General features: G+C 41.2%; 1 protein-coding gene across 9 annotated transcripts in view; it reads left to right on the top strand.

Annotated features, from left to right (window-relative positions):
• HEG1 (heart development protein with EGF like domains 1) overlaps positions 1-22,677 on the top strand; it is an 86,283-nt gene that overhangs the window by 46,054 nt on the left and 17,552 nt on the right. For 7 of the 9 annotated variants that reach the window (XM_043504957.1, XM_043504960.1, XM_043504958.1 and 4 more), the window contains 10 exons: positions 1,950-2,291; positions 3,924-4,268; positions 4,847-5,188; positions 6,316-7,734; positions 11,295-11,411; positions 11,946-12,065; positions 15,541-15,635; positions 18,112-18,170; positions 18,784-18,944; positions 22,245-22,379. In XM_043504957.1, coding sequence (XP_043360892.1) covers positions 1,950-2,291; positions 3,924-4,268; positions 4,847-5,188; positions 6,316-7,734; positions 11,295-11,411; positions 11,946-12,065; positions 15,541-15,635; positions 18,112-18,170; positions 18,784-18,944; positions 22,245-22,379 — 3,135 coding nt within the window. The remainder of the gene's footprint in view (positions 1-1,949; positions 2,292-3,923; positions 4,269-4,846; positions 5,189-6,315; positions 7,735-11,294; positions 11,412-11,945; positions 12,066-15,540; positions 15,636-18,111; positions 18,171-18,783; positions 18,945-22,244; positions 22,380-22,677) is intronic. The other 2 variants (XR_006277882.1, XM_038420893.2) reach the window with 2 other exon arrangements.

Genomic DNA, 22,677 nt, shown 5'->3' with positions numbered 1-22,677 from the left:
CTTATATTGCCTCTGTTATCTTGGTATCTGAGCACCTAACTGTCTTTAATGTATTTTTCCTCACAATAGCCTTGTGTGTCAGGGAAGTACTGTTGTCCCCATTTTACAGATGGTAAATGGAGACACAAAGAGATTTGTTAAAGGCACACAGGGAGATTTGTAGCAGAGCTGGGACTTGACCTCAGGCTTCCCAAGACCCAAGCTAGCACTCTATCAGCTGGACCAGCCTTCCCTTCTAGCACGGAGCTTAACATTTTAATTGCTTGAAAAAAAGCCATTTTTTTCTCTACGACGACACCATTTTTTCTCTGCCAGATTTTGCCCCCATAGCTCACATCCAGCAGTGCCGTGCCATGCAAGTAGTCCCATTATGCTGAATGGGAATGCTTGCAGAGGAAAGTTTTACTCAGTGTGAGTAAGGGGGAAGATTCAGGCCCTTAGTGACTCATGACCAACCAGTGGGATTGGAGAAGGCATGCAATCTTCCTAGTTTACATTTAAACTGAACTTGTGGACTGTAGTTTTAAATATTTCTGTAGGTACTGAATTTCAGTCATCAACTTCAGTGCTCCAACTTTGCTTTCGTAACGCCCTTTATGTCTTTTTGAGTCCACTTTTTGTAGAGATCTTAACATGTCTAAAGATTCCTGATTATAAATGCTGAAATTCCTGTGCCAAGATCTGCTCAGCATAGGAGGAGGGGAAATTTCCTTGGAGCAAAGTTGCATCTTCCTCATTCTCCTATGCATGTGCACTGGCCCAGACCCATCAGCATAAACTTAGAGCAGTTTAGGGCTATGGAATCATAACCTCCTGAGAATTGATGTAGTGAGGGTATGCCCTGCCCCCTTGCTAGCCCCAGAATGCATCCAGTACTCCACCTTCCAGGTTGCTTGTGAGGGGCAGTTGGTGAAAAAGCCAGCTGAGACCTTCCCTTCACCAAGAGAATTTTCTGCTGGCCATTTAGGTCAAGTTCTATCATTCACTACCACTTTTCTCGTCTGCATCAGTCACTGAAATCTAAGCCACAAGTTTCACTGAATCGTTTTCTTTTAAGTTATCATTTTCTAAAGACTGAACAATTTCCAGGTTTGTTTTTACATGCGTGTGTGTGTGTGTGTGTATATATGCTACACACACACACACACAATCAGTTTATAAGTATTGTTGAGGTAACAACATGGGAAAGTGGACCACATCTTTTTGGTGTAGGAGAGTGCCCACTGCCTGACTAGTTTGGGTCACACTTTGATTATAATGATTTGTAGACATTATTCAAGCTCTGATGATACTCATTTTGGCTATACCCTTCATCCTCCGAGAGTTCTGTTTATAAAAGTTTCAATCAATAGAAAATATTTTATTTTAAATACACAATGATCTTTACACAACTATTTGTCTTGATCTATTCTTTATAAACCAAATTCATCTCATGTGTAGCTCCATTTTAGTTAATGGATTTATTTGGTCCTGTATTTCAAGCAAAATTATTATAGAATTCACAAATCCATTCTGAGTTACTGTAATTTCCACCTTTGGATACCATAGCTGCCATTGGACATAGTTATCAGTACCTTAGCCGGTCAAATAAAGGAAAAACAATTTCCAGTCCTTGTACTGACATTATTTCTACAATTAAAAATTTTTGTAAGTGCCAGTAGCATGCAATGCAAAGCAGTGTAACCGGATGGTAAATTTAAGAATGTGGCTTGTTAGTCCCACAGTTATTTTTTTGGTGGCGCTATTCATGGCTCTAATATTCCTTATTGCAAATAGTAATTTCAGGGGCTACTGAATATGAAGTGTACATGTTTTTCCAAAGCAGCATTTTCTCCAGACTGAAACTTACCCTGTTTTAATATTCATACATGCACTGTATTCATGTGTGTTCTCATTCATGTGTTTGGATTTATGCATATGAAATTCTATTTTTTCTTTATCATATTTAGCTGTGGAAAGTAGCCACCAACCAATTAGCATCTCAGCTATAGAGAAAAGGACTTCTGATTTGCATACCACCAGTACTTACATTTCAACAACATTCACCAGAGGTGGAGAGAAGACATTCAGTTCCCTAACAAACAGCAGCACATCATCTGATGCAGCAGAAAGCTCTACTTCTAACTTAGAAAATACTGAGTCTTCATATTTACCTCAGCCCTCATCTTCTGTAGCAGAGACTGGAGGAAGTAATATCTCATCAAGTGACTTCACTGAGCCTTCGACAGAGCCTTTGCTTACACATTCTTCCAAGATCCCAACTCATTCGTCGTCATCAAATGATTTTGCTGGTGAGTTTTGCAATTCCCAGCTAGCTATTGTACAGTTTAAAAAACAATATGAAAGAACCTCCCACCCCCAAAAACTAAGTCAACCTTTTTCATTAAAGAATCAGTTGCTCTTTACCTCAGACTTATTCCTATGAAAGGTTCTTATATGGCCTCTAATACTATTGTGTCTGAGTGCCTAACACTCTTTATGTATTTATTCTCCCAACACCCTGGTGAGGTAGCTGAGCGCTGTTATCCCCGTTTGACCGATGGGGAACTGAGGCAGCGAAAAACCAAATGACTTGTCTAAGGTCAGACAGGAAGTTTGCAGAATATCAGGGAACTAAATATGAGGGTCCCAAGCTAGCACCCTAACCCTGGATCAACCTCCTCTTCTAGCATTGCTCTGAATATTTTAATCACTTTAAAAAAAATAGTATCCCATTTTCCCCCTCTACAGTGGTATTTTTTTCTCTGCCAAATTCTGGCACAATTGCTCATGTCTAGCAGTGCCATACCCTACAAGTACTCCCATTATACTGAATGGGATTACATGTATTGTAAGATACTAGTGTGAATAAGAGAGGAGATTCAGGCCGTAAGGGTATGTCTACACCGCCATTGAAAACCTGCGGCTGGCCTATGCCGGTTAACTCAGGCTTGCAGGACTTGGGCTAAGGAGCTGTTTAATTGCAGCATAAACATTCGGGCTTGGGCTGGAGCCCAGGCTTGCACGTGCCCCAAAGTGGGAGGGTCCCAGACCTTTGCTGCATCCTGAGCCCAAACATCTACGCTGCAATTAAACTCCTGTGAGCCTGAATCAGCTGGTATGGGCCAGCCGCAGGTGTCTACCTGCAGTGTAGACATACCTTTAGTGATTCTTTACCAACGAGCTGGACTGTAGAGGCATACAATCGGTACGGCTTAGATTTAAACTGTACCTCTGTTTCTATATGTGTTGAATTCCAATGACTATCTTCACTGAATTTAATCACCAATTTTGTTTTAGTAACCCCTTTTATGGCTTTTGGAGCCTGCATTTTACAAAGAGATGCCCAAACTTCTGAAGATTTCTGAATATAAAGGCTCAGGTTCCTGTGCTGAGGTCTGCTTAGTGCAGGAGGAAGAGAACTAGCAGAGATCAAGTTACACCTCCCTGATTCTCATGGTGCATTTGCATTGGATCTGGCCCATAGGCATAAGTTAGATCAGCTTAGGGGCTGGCTATATCCCTATGGAATCATAAGCCTACAAAGAATTGGTATAGTGCAGGCATGCTCTGTCCTTTTCCCTCATATGTCCCAGCATGCCTCCAATATTCCACCTTTCAGGTTGGGTGTGATGGGCAGTTGGTGTAGAAGCCAGTTATGCCTAATAGCTCCCTGCGCAAACGGAATTTTCTGCTGGCCATTGTGTTGCCAGGATTCAACTCTCTGCTACCTTTTTCCTCTGGAACAGCTAGAGGAATCTAAGCGGTAGGTTTTAATAAATGATTATCTTTTAAATAATTATAACATTGTAAAGAGTGAATAATTCCAGATTTGTTTTCAGGTGTGTGTGTGTGTGTGTGTGTGTGTGTGTAAAGAAGTATTGTTGTTCTGCTCAAGAAGTGCATATAAAAACTTTAATTTTCAGATTTTAATTCCTTTTCAGGAGTTGGAAGTAGCCATCAATCAGTTACAATTTCAGATAGAGAAAAAGGGATTTCCAGTTCTCCTACTCATAGTACGTACGTGTCAACAACATTTACCAGAGGTGGGGAGAGGACATCCCAATCTCAAACTCACAGCAGCACATCGACTGCGGCAACAGAAATCTCCACTCATAATATAGATGCAGCCAAGTCTTCAGATTCAACCCAGTTCTTATCTTCTGTATCACAGGCTGGAGGTTTCAATATCTCATCAAGTGATGCCAGTTTCATGGAGCCTTCCACCAATCCTTTGCTTACACATTCTTCCAAGAGCTCAACGTTGTCTTTACCAAATGATACACCCAGTGAGTTTTCTGAACTCAAAAATCTCATTTTGATAAGAAAAACTTTCTCTCCGACTCCTCCCCAATATGGGTTATACATACTATTATTGCTAACAAATTCAAAGCCACTGCAATTGCCAGACGCAATATTTGTAAGCAGTAATGATTTTCTTCAGTGAGATCACCTACCCTGCATTTGGTATTTAACAGTAATCTAACAGTGTAGGAAAGTGGACTATGTCGTTTTAGTGTAGGAGACTGTTCACTTCCTGACTAGTCCAGGTCATACAAGTAGTTCTACTGCATCATTCCAACTCTACGGACACACATTGTGTCAATACCTTTCATCCTTAGAAAGTCCCAGTTATAAAGGTTTCCATCAATAGAAATTATATTGTTTTTTAAATACTCAGTGATTCATACACAACTATTATTTTTGTAAAAAGTGTCTATAAACCAAATTAATCCCATGCATAGCTCCATTTAAGTTGCTGGAGTTATTTGTCCCTGTATTTCAGGGTAAAATTATTACAAAACTCACAATTTCATTCTGATTTGTGCATATAAAATTTAATTTCCACCTTTTAATCCCATTTCAGCCGTTGGAAGTAACCATCAGTCTCTTAGCAGCTCAAAAACAGAAAAAAAGATTTCCAGTCCTTATACTGACAGTATGTACAGTTCAGCTACGTTAACCGGAGGTGGAGAGAGGACGTCACAATCTCTGACAAATAGCACATCTGCCCATACAACAGAAAGCTCCACTTCATATACAGAAATCGCCAATTCCTCAGAATTAATTCAGTCACCTTCAAATGCACAGACTAGAGGGACGAGTATCTCAGCAAATGATATGGGTTTCACCGGGTCTTCAACTGAGACTTTCTTTATTCGTTCTTCCAAGATACCAACTTACTCTTCTTTCCAAAATGATCCTTCAAGTAAGTGTTTTGTGTGTATGTCACCTTGAGAATGCCAGTCTTATATACAAAATCTCACCAGTGCATTGAATACTTTGCATGTGTGCAGACAGATGGTGCTCCATATACCCATGTGCTATCTAAAGTAACTGAATCAAAGCCAAGCTCACACATTCTGGGGAATCTTTCCAAAGGGGTAAACATCCAGCCAACTAGGATTATTAACATTGACACTGTGATTCCTGACTGGCTAGTGTTAGTAAGAAACTCAATAGATATGCCTGTCGTTTGCATTCTTCCTTATTTTTAATGGGTGGTATTTTCAAAAGTGCTCCTTGTTGGCCTAAGCCAATGGGAACTTTCAGTAGTAGAGCAGAATTAGGCCAATTCAGAAGGCTTTTGAAAATCCCATCCTGTACTTCCAAGAACGTTGCCAGACTCCCTGTAAACGCTGAAATTCGCTACACACACACTCTTCCTGCGATTAACTGTAAAATAAATGTTAATATTTTGTGTCATCCACAGCTAACTTTTCAAAGAGACGTGTTGTACTTTCAGGGTTCCTGATTATAAAGTCTTTGATCAATGAATTTTTATAAGACATTATTTTATTTTATGCACACTAACATAGAACATGTCCTTTAAAGTATTTTCTTCCTATGGAGGCATGAGAATACTTCTGTGCAAAACCAGATTTAAAAAAAGACGGGTTTTACTTAGTTTGGAATGGAGGAAGAGAGTTAGAGGATAAGGTCACTCTGAATGATATAGAGGACAAATGGACTTTGCTGTTTACCCTTTCACAAAGCACAAGAAGAGGACCAGTACTCAATCATGTGAAAAGGCAACATGTTGAAAAGAGGTAAAAATACTTGTTAGTGAACGTACAGTTCCTGTGTGGGACTCAAGGCTGCAAGAGTTTGAGGTTAACATTTCAGAAGGCGTTAAAAATTACAATATAGTTACATTTGCAAAAACATTGCCCTCAAGCTAGTTTTCACTGGCAGAAAACCTCCTTATAAACTGACAGACTGGGTGGACCAATACACAGACTAGTGCATTTTATGTATCAGACATATAATTTCAGTAAAATGCCAAAATATTTTGATATATATTACTGTCATGTTACTTTTTTTCTTCTATTCCAGGCATTGCAAGTAGCCATCAACCAGTTAGCAGCATCGACACTGAAAAAAGGACCTCTGTTTCTCGCACTGACAGCATGTACATTCCAACCACATTCAGTAGAGGCGGAGACAGGACATTACTGTCTATATCAAATAACAGCACCTCTGCCGAATCATCAGAAAGTTCCACTTTTTATGCAGAAATTTCCAACTCTTCAGATTTAGCACAATCCTCATCTTTTATGGCTCAGAGCAGAGGAAGTAACATGTCATCAAGTGATGGGGATTTAATTGCTCCTTCTACGGAGCCTTTGCTTGTACATTCTTCCAAAATGCCAACTTACTCTTCTACAGTCAATCTACAAAATGCAACTCTGTTTTTCACTGGCACTGAATCGTCGTTAACTGGCAGCTCATCATTATCTTCATCAGTATTTCCATCCTCTTCCTCGGTGTCATCGTTATATCGCTTGCTTTCATCAACACCATCGCCACCTCATTCATTTGCATCATCAGAGTCATCTCTACCATCCTCTTCATCAGTGATACCATCATTGTCACTCCCACCACCATCTTTGTCGTCATCTTTATCCACCTCCTCGTCAGTTGTATCATTTCCTTTATCACCATCCTTATTACCTTCATTTTCTTCATCATCTTCACCATCACAGGCTGGTGACAGTTTTCAAACCAGTGGGTCCATGGTTACATCAGGAGGGACAGACAGAATGGAGCCATCGACTGCTGTGTTCTATGGGAGTACACCCAGACAGTACAGCAATCACAGCGGACCACACCAGTTGAAAGAGAGCACTACTTTCAAAACCAAAGGACCACTTCCTCTTCAGACTGAACCTATGGAGCAGCTCAGCAGTAGCTCTTCATCCACATCAGCTTCCACACTTGCAACAGCAAGTTCCACAGGAAGAACCTTCACTTCCAGTAGGGACCATTTTGAAAAGACAACTTTGCTTCTGACAACAGCTGCTCCAAGTCTGAGCAAGGATACACAGCACACTGAGATGACAAAAGCATCGACCAGTATCTTGCCAAATATGACAAGTCAAAGGGATGTGTTCCCTGCAGCAGAATTAACAACAGGAAAAACTGTTACACTGTCAACAGACATGACTTTTGGGCCACCACGTTCTGTGCCAACTACAGATCATTCTCTTACTACGAAAACTCGCAGAGTTAAAACTGCTGTTGCCACGACACTGGCCTACATAACTGGAGTAACTACAAAAACAATGGAAACTAGCACTGCAACTAGCATTAAAATCACTGAAGAAAATATCCCAACTACACATCCTTCCAAAACATCTTCCCCTAGCAAAACCACTGCAGGGTTTTCCACCACTTTGGCAGCAGCTACCAAACCAACTACTATTGCTCTGTTAAGTCACACACGGGCATTAGTAACTTCTTCTCATAAAACAGGTAAAACGCCTAAAAGGTTGCCCAGAAACATTGGGTATGTAGAATGAAGAGAACATCAGACATAGCTTGTATAAAAATCTTTGAGGATAAGAGTTAGTCTTAATTCTAGGTATTAAGCATTTGAAACAAAAGCAGAGAGTTTATAGATCCCCTTGTTGAAAAATGCAGAAAATTTTGGTGGAAATTTTATCAAAAGTTAATTGAAATTCAAAAACCGTCGACCAGCTCTCCTTGTACATTTAAAATTAACAATTTCTTTATTTCTAATTCAAAAAATAGATTCATATAAATATATATCTTGTTAATGAGGAAAGAGAGTTGGCCAGCATTAGTATTTGCATTGGAACTTGTCCTGTTATTACAACCTATGATCATTTTCTCTCTCTATATATAATCCCCCTCAAAAGGGCCTATCATAAGAACAAAAGAGTGGCTGTCCTGGGTTAGACCAATGATCTGTCTAGCCCAGCATCCTGTCTTCTGACAGTGGCTGGTGCCAGATGCTTCAGAGGGAATGAACAGAACAGGGCAATTATTGAGTGATCTATCTACTGTCGTCCAGTCCCAGCTTCTGACAGTCAGAGGCTTAGAGACAACCTGAACACATGGTTGTGTCCCTGACCATCTTGGCTAATAGCCATTGATGGACCTATTCTCCATGAATTCTTTTTTGAACCCAGTTATACTTTTGGCCTTCACAACATCCACTGGCACCAAGATCCATAAATTGACTATGTGTTGTGTGAACAAGGACTTACTTATGTTAGTTTTAAATTTGTTGCTTATTAATTTCATCGGCTGAGCCTTGGTTCTTGTGTTATGTGAAGGAATAAATAACACTTCCCTATTCACTTCTTCCACACTATTCATGATTGTATAAGCTTCCATCATACCCCCACCTCAGTTGTCTCTTTTCTAAGATGGACACTCCCAGTCTTTGTAATCTTTCCTCATATGGAAGCTGTTCCATACTCCTAACCATTTTTGTTGCCCTTCTCTGTACTTTTCCCAGTTCTAATATATCTGTTTTTGAGATAGGGGAACCAGAACTTCACACAGTATTCACGGTCTGGGCGTACCCTGGATTACTGACTTCTTATCTGTCCCTTTCCTAATGGTTCCTAACATTCTGTTAGCTTTTTTTGACTGCTGCTGCACGCTGAACAGACGTTTTCAGAGAATTATCCACAATGACTCCAAGATCTCTTTCTTGAGTGGTAACAGCTCCTTTAGACCCCATCATTTTGTGTGTATAGTTAGTATTATGTTTTCCAATGTGCATTATTTTGCATTGTCACTTCTCTTGTTAGCGAAAGTCTAGGCCACATTCTGTATCCTTGCTGAGTCTATTGCCACAGCCATTATTAAATTTATATTTTGAAGAAAAGTAGGGAAAAGCGTTAAGCACAAGTTCCAGTTTTGCCTTTTGTCGTAGCCCATTATGTGTTAAGAACATGAAACCTTATTGATATTAGAAGCAGAAACTTTGGCAAAAACTCCACTTCATAAAACAAGAATACATAATTTGGCAGAAGCAGGCATCTTCACACTTGGCTAAGGGAAAACTCTTTCTAGGAGTGAATTGGAATGGTGACTCAAGTACTTATCCTTAAGGGACTAAGGGGGTGGGGGAAAGGTAGCTGTGGCTAGGTCATCAGTACACTGGGAGGAGTGTGTGAAGGACTTTGCATACAAAAACCCAAGGGTGTCAGTTAGTCTAGTCTCCTTATTGTCTCAATTAAATATATTCAGTAAAGTTTTTATCAGAATGGAGATATAATCCATAATTAAAGCCCCTGGGGCTGAAAACATTTGCTACACAGTGTAGTGTTTACTGACTTTGGTCACCCCTTTAACATCCGTAGGACTACATAAAGTAGAAAGTACTACAGCCAGTAATAAGTGTTTACAGGACTGAACTCTGTGACTGAATATTTTTATTACAGATTGTATTTAAGTATATAAGTATTATATTGAGAATAGTGACATAGGTTAATGCATTTTACATGAGAATCTAGTTTAATATAGCCTCTTTTTATTGAGTGATTAATGTTTTGTTACTTTATTCTTTTTTAAAAAGTCAGGTTCTGCCATTTACTGTAAAGAGGAAATCCTTTTAGTGACCTGGATTAACACTTTGTACTATGGATTTAATAACGCTCTGTATTTTTGTAGTGCCTTCCAAGCTGCTTTAAAAACGTTAAGGAATTAATAGCTCAGTTCTGCTTGCCTTTCTCATGCAAGCAATCCCATTGATTTCGGTGGGAATACTGACTGAATATGAGTTGCAGGGTGGAGTCCCATGCCTATCTCATCACTGTTAGAGCTGGTCAAAATTTTTTGAATTTCACGATTTTTAACAGTATTCCAAATCTTGACATTTAAAAAAAAAAAGGGGGGGAAAATTTTTCCGTGTTTTCACAATTACTTCCGCCATCAGGTTTCAAAATGTTGACAAATTCATATTTAAAAAAATAAGGTCTGAAGACTTAAAAGTGTCCATGCAATTCCATGCCTCCTCCCGCCCACAGGCTGTTTTTGGTAGTCGGTTTCCTCCCCATATTACAACAGGAAAACTGAAATACAGAGAAGTACCTTTTGGTTACTTAATTTTGGGTGCCCTGCTTGACACATTAGCCCTGCTCAGTGGCGTAGCTAGGTGGAGCGAACAGGGGCAGCAGACATAAAAAACAGGTGCTACCCACTTGTATTCACTGGGTGGGGCTCTGGGTCCTCAGCGGCACTGAAGGCCCCTGCTGCTGAAGTGCCGCCGAGGAGCCGGAGCGCGTGAAGGCCCCCGCCGCCGAGGAGCCGGAGCGCGTGAAGGCCCCCGCCGCTGAGAAGCCGGAGCGCCGCCGGGTGAGTAAAAATAAAAAAAGGCACCTATAAATCAAAAAGGCGCCACTTGTGCTTAGGGGGAGCGGCCGCTTCCCCCCCAGCCGCTTCCCCCCCTGGCTACTGGCCCTGCTTGTCAGAGATGCCGAACACTTATAACTCCGCTCGGGAGATGTCACCAGGGTGAGCGCTCAGCAATTCTGAAAAATCAGTTTGTCTCAGGCTGGACACCAGAAGTCAGTGGCCGTTTTTGAAATGCGTGGGTCTCCGTGACCTGTTTGCGGCCACACCGTAAGTCTGCAGCGGAGCCAGCAACAGCACACGGGAGTTCCTGACTCCTGTGCTTTAACTGTAAAACCATTCTTACAGCCTTCGAGAATGACATTGCTCCATAATAACCAGAAACCAGATCCGAGTGACGTGTGCCCCCTAGCTTGTCTTGCAATCCTGTGTAATCAACAAAGGAGCCAGCCCTTCTGGCTAGGTTCTGCACTTGGACATGTGCATAATTTATCTTCCTGCTAATGAGAAGAACACATGCATCATGAAGAGCATTTCCAGACATGGCAGAAAAGAGGGTGTTCTTTTTAAAAGGGGGTGAGAATCCAATGCTTTTTCCCCTAAGAATTTGAATGTTCAGTTGTATGGCATGCATAGCAACTAGACAAAACTACAGTCATGCTAGTCAAGCCAGGAATTAATCCCCCAAATGTCTTATTTCACAGTCAATATCTGCTCCACAAACCCTTGTTTGCATGATGGAAAATGCGTTATTAATGGTGTTATGGGCAAATATCAGTGCAAGTGTTCACCAGCCTGGCAAGGAGAAGACTGCAGGGAAGGTAAAGGACAATATTGCAGCCAATGGCTCCTCCATCTTATATTGGTGACAATTCAAGCAACATCAAAGAAATCAGTCTGCATTGCCTGAGTGATAGCAGTTTGTAGAAACAGGCCATGACCCCAGTGGCTAGAGTACCAGAAGACCTGGGTTCTGGTTCTGCCACTAGCCTGTTGGGTGACCTTGGGCAAGTTCCTTCACCTTTTTGTGTGTTAGTGGGAATAATGGGGACATCCTTTATAAGGCACTTTGAGATCTACTGATTAAAAGTGATTGATAAGAGCTAGGCATTATTATTCACCGGGGCTGAAGCAAAGTCAGAAAAACAATGAGAATGGGAAAGCTTTTTGCATTTATTCACTCAGCTTCGGTAGGATGATCAAGAACACGATAAATAATAATAAGTGGTAATGATGCAATGAGTCGTACAGCAATACGCAGAGGGTCTTCTAGTTCTACTGCCAATGATTTCTTGTAATTCATTCTTTAAATGAATTCTTGTAAAACAGCTGTTCTGTTTTCTCCCTTGTTTCAGATGTGGATGAATGTCTTTCTAATCCATGCCCAGCTCTGGCCACATGTAATAATACTCACGGCTCCTATGTCTGCAAATGTCCTCTTGGATACCAGCTAGAAAAAGGAAAATGCAATTTAGGTAAGAGAATTGAACTGCAAAAAAAAAAAAAAAAAAAAAAAAGAAATACTTGGTTAAAAATAAAAATCTTCTAAGACAGAAATAAAACCAGGAATCAGAAAAATCCTTTCCTTTAAAATTTAGCTACCAATAGCTGGTTTCTATTAGCATAATTGTCTTTTATTGTCTTTACCGACATGTAGTCTCATGTATTTTGTGGTGGAACATCCTGGGGATTCAGTGATATTTAAAGATTTCCTTCACTTTCATAAAGCTATAGAAACAGCATATTTCAAATAATGGTTACAGGTTTATTTGTATTTTAAGGAGAGAAAATCCAGGTGGTTTTTTTTTTTAATGAATTGTAACCATCCAAAAGAATTTCACAAAATACTTAGATCCTAGTCCTACAAAGACTTAGGCGCATGTTAGTAGGGCCATTGTGAAATTTGCCTTCAGTTAGACTAATCATGTGCATAAAGTTAAGCAATTGTGTAAGTCTTTGTAGGAACATTTCCTTATTTTGTAGCTTTCGTTTAGCATATAGCACAGTTATTCAATATCCAAGTTCCATCACCTCTATAGGCAAAAAGACTCTGAATTTCACGCTTTTCTCATGACCCATTGTAGAAGTGACTGTTTTACAAGACTTTACTGTGAGCCACGGTCTGAAAGAATTACAAATATGAAAATAGTGCTATTGAATCATGCCTGAGGTATTAATGAAGGGCATTTTTAAGATGGACTGCTAGGGTAGAAAATTTATTAAAATTTTATTTATAATTATTTTATTTTGGACTAAGGGCAGATTATATAAACACCGTGAATCTAATTCTCCTCTGATTATGCCAGTGTAAATCAGGAATCAGGGATGTCAGTGAGGTTTCTCTGGTACAAAACTTGCCGTGAGAGGAGCACCTGGCCTCTGTGTGTAGCCTGAAGGCATGGGAAAGGATTGGAGGCTTTATAATGTTATCAGCGACTGTATTTGTCTTTTGGATGAGATATAAAGCTGAAGCTGTGATCCCCCATTTTCACTGACAATCTCATGACATTTAATAAAGATTTAGGGATAGAATCCCTGCTATTCTGACCAAATTCCAACTTGGGTTATTAGCTTCTGCCCCCAGGCTTGTATAAATCTAGGTAGGCAAGAGTGTTTTTACCTCTAAACTGAAAAGGAGTACTTGTGACACCTTAGAGACTAACAAATTTATTTGAGCAAAAGCTCAAGCGGGGGTGGGGGGGGGGGAAGGAGGAAAACCTTTCATGGTGACAAGCAAAGTAGGCTATTTCCAGCAGTTTTCCTCCTTTTCCCCCCCTGCTGCTGGTGATGGCTTATCTTAAGTGATCACTCTCCTTACGGTGTGTATGATAAAACCCATTGTTTCATGTTCTCTGTGTGTGTATATCAATCTCCCCACTGTATTTTCCACCAAATGCATCCGATGAAGTGAGCTGTAGCTCACGAAAGCTTATGCTCAAGTAAATTTGTTAGTCTCTAAGGTGCCACAAGTACTCCTTTTCTTTTTGCAAATACAGACTAACACGGCTGCTACTCTGAAACCTACCTCTAAACTGTACCTCATCTCAAAGGGCATCACACATTTCAGTCCCAAAGTTACCTAAATCTCACACAAACTTGACATCTCTTCTCTCCTATTTTTGAAAATTAAATATTTCCAACCCCAAGCATTCAAAACTCATGAGTCAGGCACCCCCATAATCAATACATTAGCTTAAAAACCACAAGATTTAAAAAAGAAATAGATTTTGAATTATTTTTATTTGCCTTTTAGTTTTTGAATCTTGAGGTTTGTAGCAGGATGGTCCGATGATCAGCTGTCCTAGCGGTCGTTTCGTGGTCTTATGGTTTCTGCCAGCCTAGTCAACGCAGAGGGGCCCTGGCTACAGCCTTAATCACTTCTGCGTGCTCAGTTTGCTTTTACAGAGGTTCTGTCACTATAGAGGTGTGGGGGGGTGGGCAAGGTAGGGGGATCTGGGCCCTCCCATTCCAATGGGTCCTGACCCAGTGCCCTGGGTTTAGCATCTGGCCCAGCTATTGAGCTACCCTAAATTATATTTTCCCCTGGGTCACTTCCTACCAGTCTGGAGCTATTCCAGTTGGAGCATGGTCGCTGGCTTCACAGACGTTCTTCAGTGTCTCAGTGTCTAGTTGAAGCAATCCCTTCTAGGGCTTTCATCTCCTCAAAAGTGGGTGTACCCAAATCCCTGCTTCTAGAGCAGCCTTCACAAAGCTGTTGCCACTCCTGACATAGCTCTCAGCTTTAGTCTTGCTTCCTGGTGGAGCTTGCAGCTCCCTCCCCACTTCCCTGAGCTACCAGTGTCGTGCACATAGGCAGGGCCCACCCCTAGCTCAATATTGCTCCACTCCCAGCCCAGCTTCAGTGTGGGGCCTGTAGACCCCATCACAAGTTTACACCTGGGTCACATTTTCAAGCTTTTCTCTACACTGACGAGTGCTAGAAAATTACTTTTATATTAAAAAAAATTAAAAAAATAAAGCTGAGGTTGTCACCTAATCACATGCCTCCAGTAGCTGAAGCTTTAAGAAAACCACCAAATATGGCGAATCATACCTGAAAATCATGAGAGTTAGCCACGCTGAGGTTATTCAAATCCAAAATAAAGACTCTTGTAACTGAGGTTACAGAAAGAGTTATTTACACTGGAGGAATGAATCCCACAATATTTAAAGTTTCCTGCATTAACAATGTTTTTGTGTCCCTCCTTTGGAGTCTCTGTCACTCATTTGCACTCCATATTTGGGCCATGGCAGGTTGTGTGGTGTGCTGCTCTCTCTAAGCCTATAGCAGCTTCACCTCTAAGCCTATAGCAGCTTCACCTGTATGCAATTTTGGGCACCACAACATAGGAAGGATTTGGAAAAATTAAAAAAAACCAAACCAGCAAGATCAAGATACATGATGCAAAGAATGGAAGATTAGAAATGGAATGAGCAAAATAATTGCAGTATAAAAAAGAGACTTGGTGTGGGGGAGAAAGGCAGATGATCTTAGTCTATCAAGACCTTCAGAGTAACCATATAAATGTCCCTATAGAGACAGAGAGATTATATAGTACAAGAATTATTGCACCCAGCACTGAAATATAGTTACCTCTTGGGCAGAATGCAGACTGATTAACAGCAAGTAGTACCACTGCACAACAGGTTAAGACAGGAAATGAAAAAGAACAACTCTCTCTTCAATTTAAGCTGCAGGAGTATTCAGTTAGATTACATATAACTGTCTGAGCTGGAACTTAGCTAGGACACCGGGGCTAGCACACAATCTCTTATGAAGAATCCCATGGGATCTGTGCTTTATTAGTGGTAAACTCATTCAAAGGTTTCCCATTGCTATAGTTTTCAACCAGACTAAACTCTGTCTAGTTCATGGGACATGATAAGATCTTAGCTTGGGGTATCAAAGCTGCATGAATTGTAGCTAACAGGCTTTGTTTTTAATTTTAGTAAGAACATTTATTGGTCAAGTTGCACTGAAACTGAACACTACTCATGGGAAGTATTCTGAACTCCAGCGAATTGAAGATGAAATAATAACAATGGTAAGTGTCATCTCTAGAACATTAACAAATGCTGCTTCATGTAGATTTCATCCAGTGTCATGATCTGTGCAACAAAGCACAAGATACAGAGACTGTAAATCATGGGTTCATCTTTATACCAATGACATTTCTGGTTCAGGCATTTGTCATTTACTATGTCATGACCATGTCAGATGCTAGGGACTTTTCCTCAAAGACTGTAAAATATGTTGTCAACAAGACATGATTCTTCATAATTCTTCTGATCTACTTTGCACTGATTAGGCCTCAACTGGAGTATTGTGTCCAGTTCTGGGTGCCACATTTCAGGAAAGATATGGACAAATAGGAGAAAGTCCAGAGAAGAGCAACAAAAATGATGAAAAGTCTAGAAAACATGACCTATGAGGGAAGATTGAAAAAACTGGGTTTGTTTAGTCTGGAGAAAAGAAGACTGAGAAGGGACATAACAGTTTTCAAGTACATAAAAGGTTGTTACAAGGAGGAGGGAGAAAAATTGTTTTCCCTAACCTCTGAGGATAGGACAAGAAGCAATGGGCTTAAATTGCAGCAAGGGAGGTTTAAGTTGGACATTAGGAAAATCTTCCTAACAGTCAGGATGGTTAAGCACTGGAATAAATTGCCTAGGGAGATTGTGGAACCTCTATCATTGGAGATTTTTAGGAACAGGTTAGACAAACATCTGTCAGGGATGGCCTAGATAACACTTAGTCCTGCCATGAGTGCAGAGGACTGGACTAGAAGACCTCTCGAGGTCCCTTCCAGTCCTATGATTCTATGGTTCTGTTATTTCAGTGCTTCATGACAGAATTTGTGTTTGTGCGGGAAGAAAAAATGAATCAGCTCTTTGGAGCAAGACTTGTCTTTTTGTTCTGTTTGTACAGCACCTAGCTCGGTGGGGTCCTAGTCTATGACTGGAGCTCCTGGTTGCTACCACAATACAAATAAATTATAAGAATGCTGCATTTGCAGAAGAGTACATATAGTGGTAACATTAGACAAACTGCATATAGCCAAATAATACTGGTTGGTATTCCTGCTATTCCAATCTAAGTTGCCCATCTCTGGGAAGGCAGAACCACAGTTGATTACCCACCTGGAGAGCCAAGCTTCACCAGTGAGAAACGGGACAAGAAAGAATAACTTCAGCTCTTCTTTCATGCCCGTTGATGGGCTTTGTTAGGTGTGGAACTTGAATCATTAGCTCCTTTTTTCTCTCTTGGCTGAGGGATGGCTTGCCCAGGCAGAAAATAAGGATGGGTGATAATTATATTCAAAGATCTGCTCATTTTTTGAATCTTAGTTCATCCCATCCCATCAATACCTCAATGGAGAGACCCTGCTTCAAGGAGGCTGAGTGAGTTAGACTAAGGCAAAGCTCATTCTGGTTAGGCTGGGGCTGCTTATAGGCTTGTATTGAGTGCCCTCCCCCTAGTGGCTTGTTGTTGTACTGCAGTTTCCAGCATAGGGGTTATAAAGATCTTTATTTCCCGTTCCGAGGCAAACTCAGGACCAATAATCCTGGGCTCCCCCAGTTTCAGCAACAAGTCTCATAAATACCAACTTGGTGCTGAAGTTGCTTGGAAAAGAGAACTGTGGCTCTGAGTACACTAGGAGCTAGGGTTGTGATTCCCCTGCTTGTGTACACATACTCCTTTCTTCTGAGCAAGCTAGCTACGAGTATCAATAGCAGTGTAGCCGTGGTAGCCCTGGCAGTGGCGGCCAAGTGCATACCCACCAGTTTCAGGCGGGTTTATTCTCAGCACAACTAAGCCGGGCCTCCACGGCTGCTATGGTGGCTACACAGCTGTTGAAACTCGTGTAGCTCAATACAAGCTAGTGCGAGTTTGTGTACGCAAGCAGGTGAATCAAACTCCTAGCTCATAGTGGAGAGGTAGCCCGTGAATCATTAATACCAAGGATAGTTCTCTTGCCTACCACATATTCATTCTTGTCTTCGCACAAGTTAGATCAGCTTTTTAGCAGCCCTTGGTCCCAAAAGTTCACTGTGCCTGTTCACCAAGCAAGGCAGCTTGCCTGGTGACATAGCTACAGCAACAGGAAGAAGGAATGACAGCCTCTGTGATATTGACTAAACAGACTTAGGAGAAATCAAAATAAATGACTGAGTCCGAGACTCTTTCCTTGAGCATGGGATTCGGGGGGAGGCGCCTTTGATAATGTGCAGCATCCAAGTGTGTCGTTCTGAATAGTGCCTTATGCAGGCCTGTTTCCCCACTGCTTTGCTGGCTGGTCCTTGCCCTTTGTGCTCACTGCACAGCAGGGCCAGGGCAGATGCCCATTTTTATAAACCATAGGACTTTGCTCATGTCCAAAGCTGCACAATGGCGACTTCATTCTTCCTTTGTTGACAATACAAAGCCCCTCTGTCTCATTGAAATAGGAGTCTATTGCGAAGGTCAGAGATCCCTGTTTAATTCCCGAACAGTAATAGAATATCCATTCTTTCCTTCAGCTGAACATGTCTCTCTCAACGTTACCTGGCTATTACAACTCAGTAGTTAAAGCTGCAAGGTAAGGAATGTAATACAATGTATGTCTCCGGGATAGGGGAGAACCAACCTCCTTGATCTGAACAGCTTAAAACTCTGGAGAAGTTCAGCTCTGTATCCAAGCTTTGCAGTTGATAATAAGATAGACACAGTGTGGCATAAGAGGACTCGCTATGGAACTGGGAGCAAGGAACACTGTAGAACTCTGCCACTGACTTTCTTTGTGGCCTTAGGCAAGTCACTTATGACCTGCTTTTCAGAAGTGCTGACCAACCCCAGTTCCCAGTGAAGTCAATGACACCTGTTTTCAAAATCAGGTCATTAATATCCCTACGCCTAACTTTGCCCCTGAAAAATACGAGTATCTCCTCTCATTGGCTTCATTGTGAATTACTTGTATCCCACTGTGAACAGAATTGGGTATGTTAAATGTATATGTTTTCCCTGTCTGTAAAGTGGGGGTAATATAAGACAGGGTTGTTATGGGAACTTAGCTAATGTTTGGACAGTCTTTTCAATATACATCAAGTGTTGTATGCACGCTATGTATTACTGATATTAATAGCAATCTGCCGAGGACATATTAACAATGAAATAAAATGCAAAATGGTGATGCATAGGTTTTTTTTTGGCAGGGAGTCCAATTCTGTCCGAGTTTCAGTCCAAACCACCTTTTCTTTAGCATCCAACGTGACGCTCTTTGACATTGTTAGCAGTGTACAAAGCTACATTAGTGCTTGCAAAACTCCTGCTGAAACCTGCCAGTTCATCTCCAACCTTACGCTGCTCCACAGAGGTAAATAACGTCCGGATTGATCATAATGAAAGTGGAAAACAATCAGCCTTTTATTTGTTTGTTTGTTCTTAAAGTGACTGTGGCCTTCTGAAAAGTCCCTTTCAAATATGTATCTGATTTAAATGGAAGTCATCTTAAAGCCCCTGCAGTGTAAAAAGAGACTGCAGATGTCAAGCTTTATCTTACCCACATGTGTGAGAAATCTGCCTCTTTGTGAAAATGTTACAGGGGTGAAAGACATTACGCTGCACAGAATTACAGTAATTGTGAATGGTCCTTTCCTCTCTGGGGTACGGCATTGAATCCCATCCAGCTAAAAAAAATACGAGACTTATTCTAACCATGTGGTTTGAACCTATCAAAATGATTTGAATGCAGGGCTTAGAGCTGCTAAAAAATGGGAGGGTGACAGCAAGGTGAGGTTTATAGTGAGACAAGCCCTTCCAGTCAATTTGATGATAGCCTTTCTTGGCTGCTATGGTTAATCTGTACGTGCTGGGGGTTGGGTTTTTCTTGGTGCCAGATTCCATTGGTAAAAGTGAATGGTATTAAAATGGTTCGAGGCTGAGTAACATTTCTATACAGACCCCTCCACCTGCCCAGGCCCAACGGTGGGATGCAGTGTGTGACTAGGAACCAAAACATGACGCATGCAGGAAACTTTAAAATGTTCTGGGATTCCTTCCTTCCATGGACATAGGTTTCTGTAGCCTCTGTTTCATGAGACTGATGTTACAGTCCAAGTGAGGGGACCCCAAATGCGTGTGCAACACAGGTAGCCTTCAGACTAAAATGAGTGCTATCCCATGAAATGAGGGACATTTGAGAGACAGGTTTCCATTTAAAAAAAATCTACATCCAGAGCTTTGTGACATAATTGTAGATGTTTTGCTTTGAAGATAAAAGTTGGCAACATTTAGCCTTGGGTCTGAGTCTGAAAGAAAAATTGGTCTGGCCATTTAAGCTAAATAAGCATAAAAATGAGAAATTCAGGAGTTTTAAACTCCTTTTCTCATAAATTTTAAGGCCAAACAGGGGCTATTTTGCTCATCTTGTCTGACCTCCTGCATAACACATGCCAGAGCTCTTCACCTGCTAATTCCTGCCTCCAGCCCAATTAAAGTGGTGGCATTTGATTTGATAGGCTAGCTGAGCCCAAGTCCAGCGGGGGCCTCTTCCGCTCTTTTATTTTGTGAGGGTTAGTATCTAATTTCCCATTAAAGATAAACAGAATTGTTGACAGCACAAATTATTCTCTGACACACGTATTAAAAATCAAGCTGACAAATTCAGAAGGGAAGGGAATCGAGAAGAGCTAGGACGGTAAAGGGTTATGAGCTACAGTTGGGAAACATATTGGCATAGAAGTTGTAGCAATGATTTATTATTATCCAAGTTCACCCAGCTTGACCCAGCTCTCCTCAGTCAGGCCTGAACCAAAGCCCAGCAAAGCTAATGAAAGTCTTTCTGCGGACTGCAGAGGGTGCTGGATCGGGCCTCTAGTTCAGTTATGAATCTTTACAGGCAGTAAGTAACTCCAGTTCTCTTAATTCTTTTATTGGGTCAACCACATTCTGTGACTCAGCATTAAGACGACGGGATGCATTTTCATGCTGCTTAGGCCTGTGGAGAGGATTTGGGTCCATTACAGTGATAAGATGGTTATTGGGGTTTCCTTGTTCTGCAATCATATGTATTGCACAGCCTGGTTCATAATCTGTAAAAGCTCAGAGAACTGGTCTTGGGGAGCGCATTCCTATATGCAGAATTCACTCAATAATACCTTGTACTTATATAGCCCTTCTCGTCTTCAGAATACTTCACAAACATTAATTGCTCATTTCCCTGTGTTACCATATTAAAGAGAACGGAAATGAGGCAAGGTTAAGTCATTTGCCCAAGGCCACATAGTGTTCTACACTGCAGATAGACAACCATGGCTGGCCCATGCCAGCTGACTTGGGCTCGCCAATCTCGGGCTAAGGGGCTGTTTAATTGTGGTGTAGATGTTCGAGCTCGGTTCTGCAGCCCAAGCTCTGGGACCCTCCAATCTCGCAGGGTCCTAGAGCCCAGGCTTCAGTCCGAGCCCCAACGTCTACACCACAATTAACCAGCCCCTTAGCCCAAGCCCCAGGAGCCCGAGTCATCTGACATGGGCCAGCCACTGGTTTTTAATTGCAGTGTAGACATACCCATAGACTCAAGATTAGATCTAGGATTAAAATTCATGAGTTTCTAGCTCCTGGTTCTATGCTAAGAGCAGTGGGCCATACCCCTCTCTTTCTCTATTCTCCTAGTTTGGTTTGGTTGTACCAGAAGTGTGGGGAAACTACATCTTGGCTGAAATTGTAACAGTATTTGTGGAGCATGCTGCTGTGGTTCTCCTTACTATATACTACATCTTTACATGTCAGAGGTCTGTCTGTCTGCTAGAAGGCAGAGATGTGAGGGCATTTATGCTGGAAGAGCTTCACAGAGTGAAGGATACTCTGGTTTCTCTCTAACAGGGATTTAATATTTGTGTCCCTTAATCTGAAAGAAATCATCTAGACTGGAAGTACAAGTTGTGTATGGCAAAAAGAACAGCATGTACAAATTCTTTTTTTTTAACTGAAGATTTCATACACATTTAGACTGAATATCATGTACAACTTCATAATGGAGAGATCTGTGAGACTGCTGAATTCTGTCAAGGAATTACTAGGTTGGACAAAGCACCCAAGAATATATTGAAGGGAACAATGCTATATTGGTTGGTAGGAGATAGACCTCATGACTCAGTAGGGGTCTTTTCTATCTCTAATATCTGTGTTCAAATATTGACCCTTTTAACAAATACATTATGTATTTAATGCAGAAATGGGCAAAAATCTCATCCAGGTTATAAGCCCTCCAAAGCCAGAGAGTGTACAGATGCAGGATTTTAATTCATGCTCATTATATTATTATTTATTATTTGCATTGTGGCAGTGGCTAGGGACCACATCATAGACGAGAACCCCATCGTACAATCACATAACAAAAAGGATATAGATATATATGTCTCACAGATCTAGGGGCAGAAAATTCAGATCCATGTTCTGGTTCCAACCATTCCCTACATGTTTGGACCAATCTCTGTTGTAGGGACTGCCATATCCAGTCCTGTGGCTTTATCTCAAAAGGGAGCAAATGTTAATAAACCAATAGGGGAAAGCATTACCTGATCTAAGGGTGATATATGGGGAAAACTGATGATCAACGTGCATAACAGTGAATTTACAAGGACATGAGCTGATATTGGTGACGTCTTTATGGTAGTTGGTGGATTGTGTAAACAGAAGGACCCTGAATGTGACAGAGAGACTTCGGAATGCACCGACTTGGATGGCATTGCAGTCTGCCAGTGCAAGAGTGGATACTTTAAATACAACAAGATGGATCATTCCTGCAGAGGTATTGTTCTTTTCACAGCCAGATTTGCTTTGGTTTTTGCTTAATATTTTGTTTCCAGTTGAAATGATTTTCACACGTGTTCTTTGTATTTCTTTGCGTGCTAAGCAGCTCAGTGTTATGAATAAATATTAACAGTTTAGATTTCCTCCATTTGGATATGGTGCTTTACAGAAGAAATTGAAGATATTGTCTCTCACTACAGTTATCATAATATTATCGCTTTCGGGAGCGTGCTGTGAAAGTCAGAAAGATCCAGTGAAAAGAGACAAGGGGTTGGAATGCCAGAGGCAACAGTTCA

This window comes from Dermochelys coriacea, chromosome 11 (genome assembly GCF_009764565.3).
Source record: "Dermochelys coriacea isolate rDerCor1 chromosome 11, rDerCor1.pri.v4, whole genome shotgun sequence".
In the NCBI taxonomy this organism is placed as follows: Eukaryota; Metazoa; Chordata; order Testudines; family Dermochelyidae; genus Dermochelys; species Dermochelys coriacea.
Note: the sequence above shows the minus strand (reverse complement) of the source record. Positions and strands in the feature narration are given on the sequence as shown.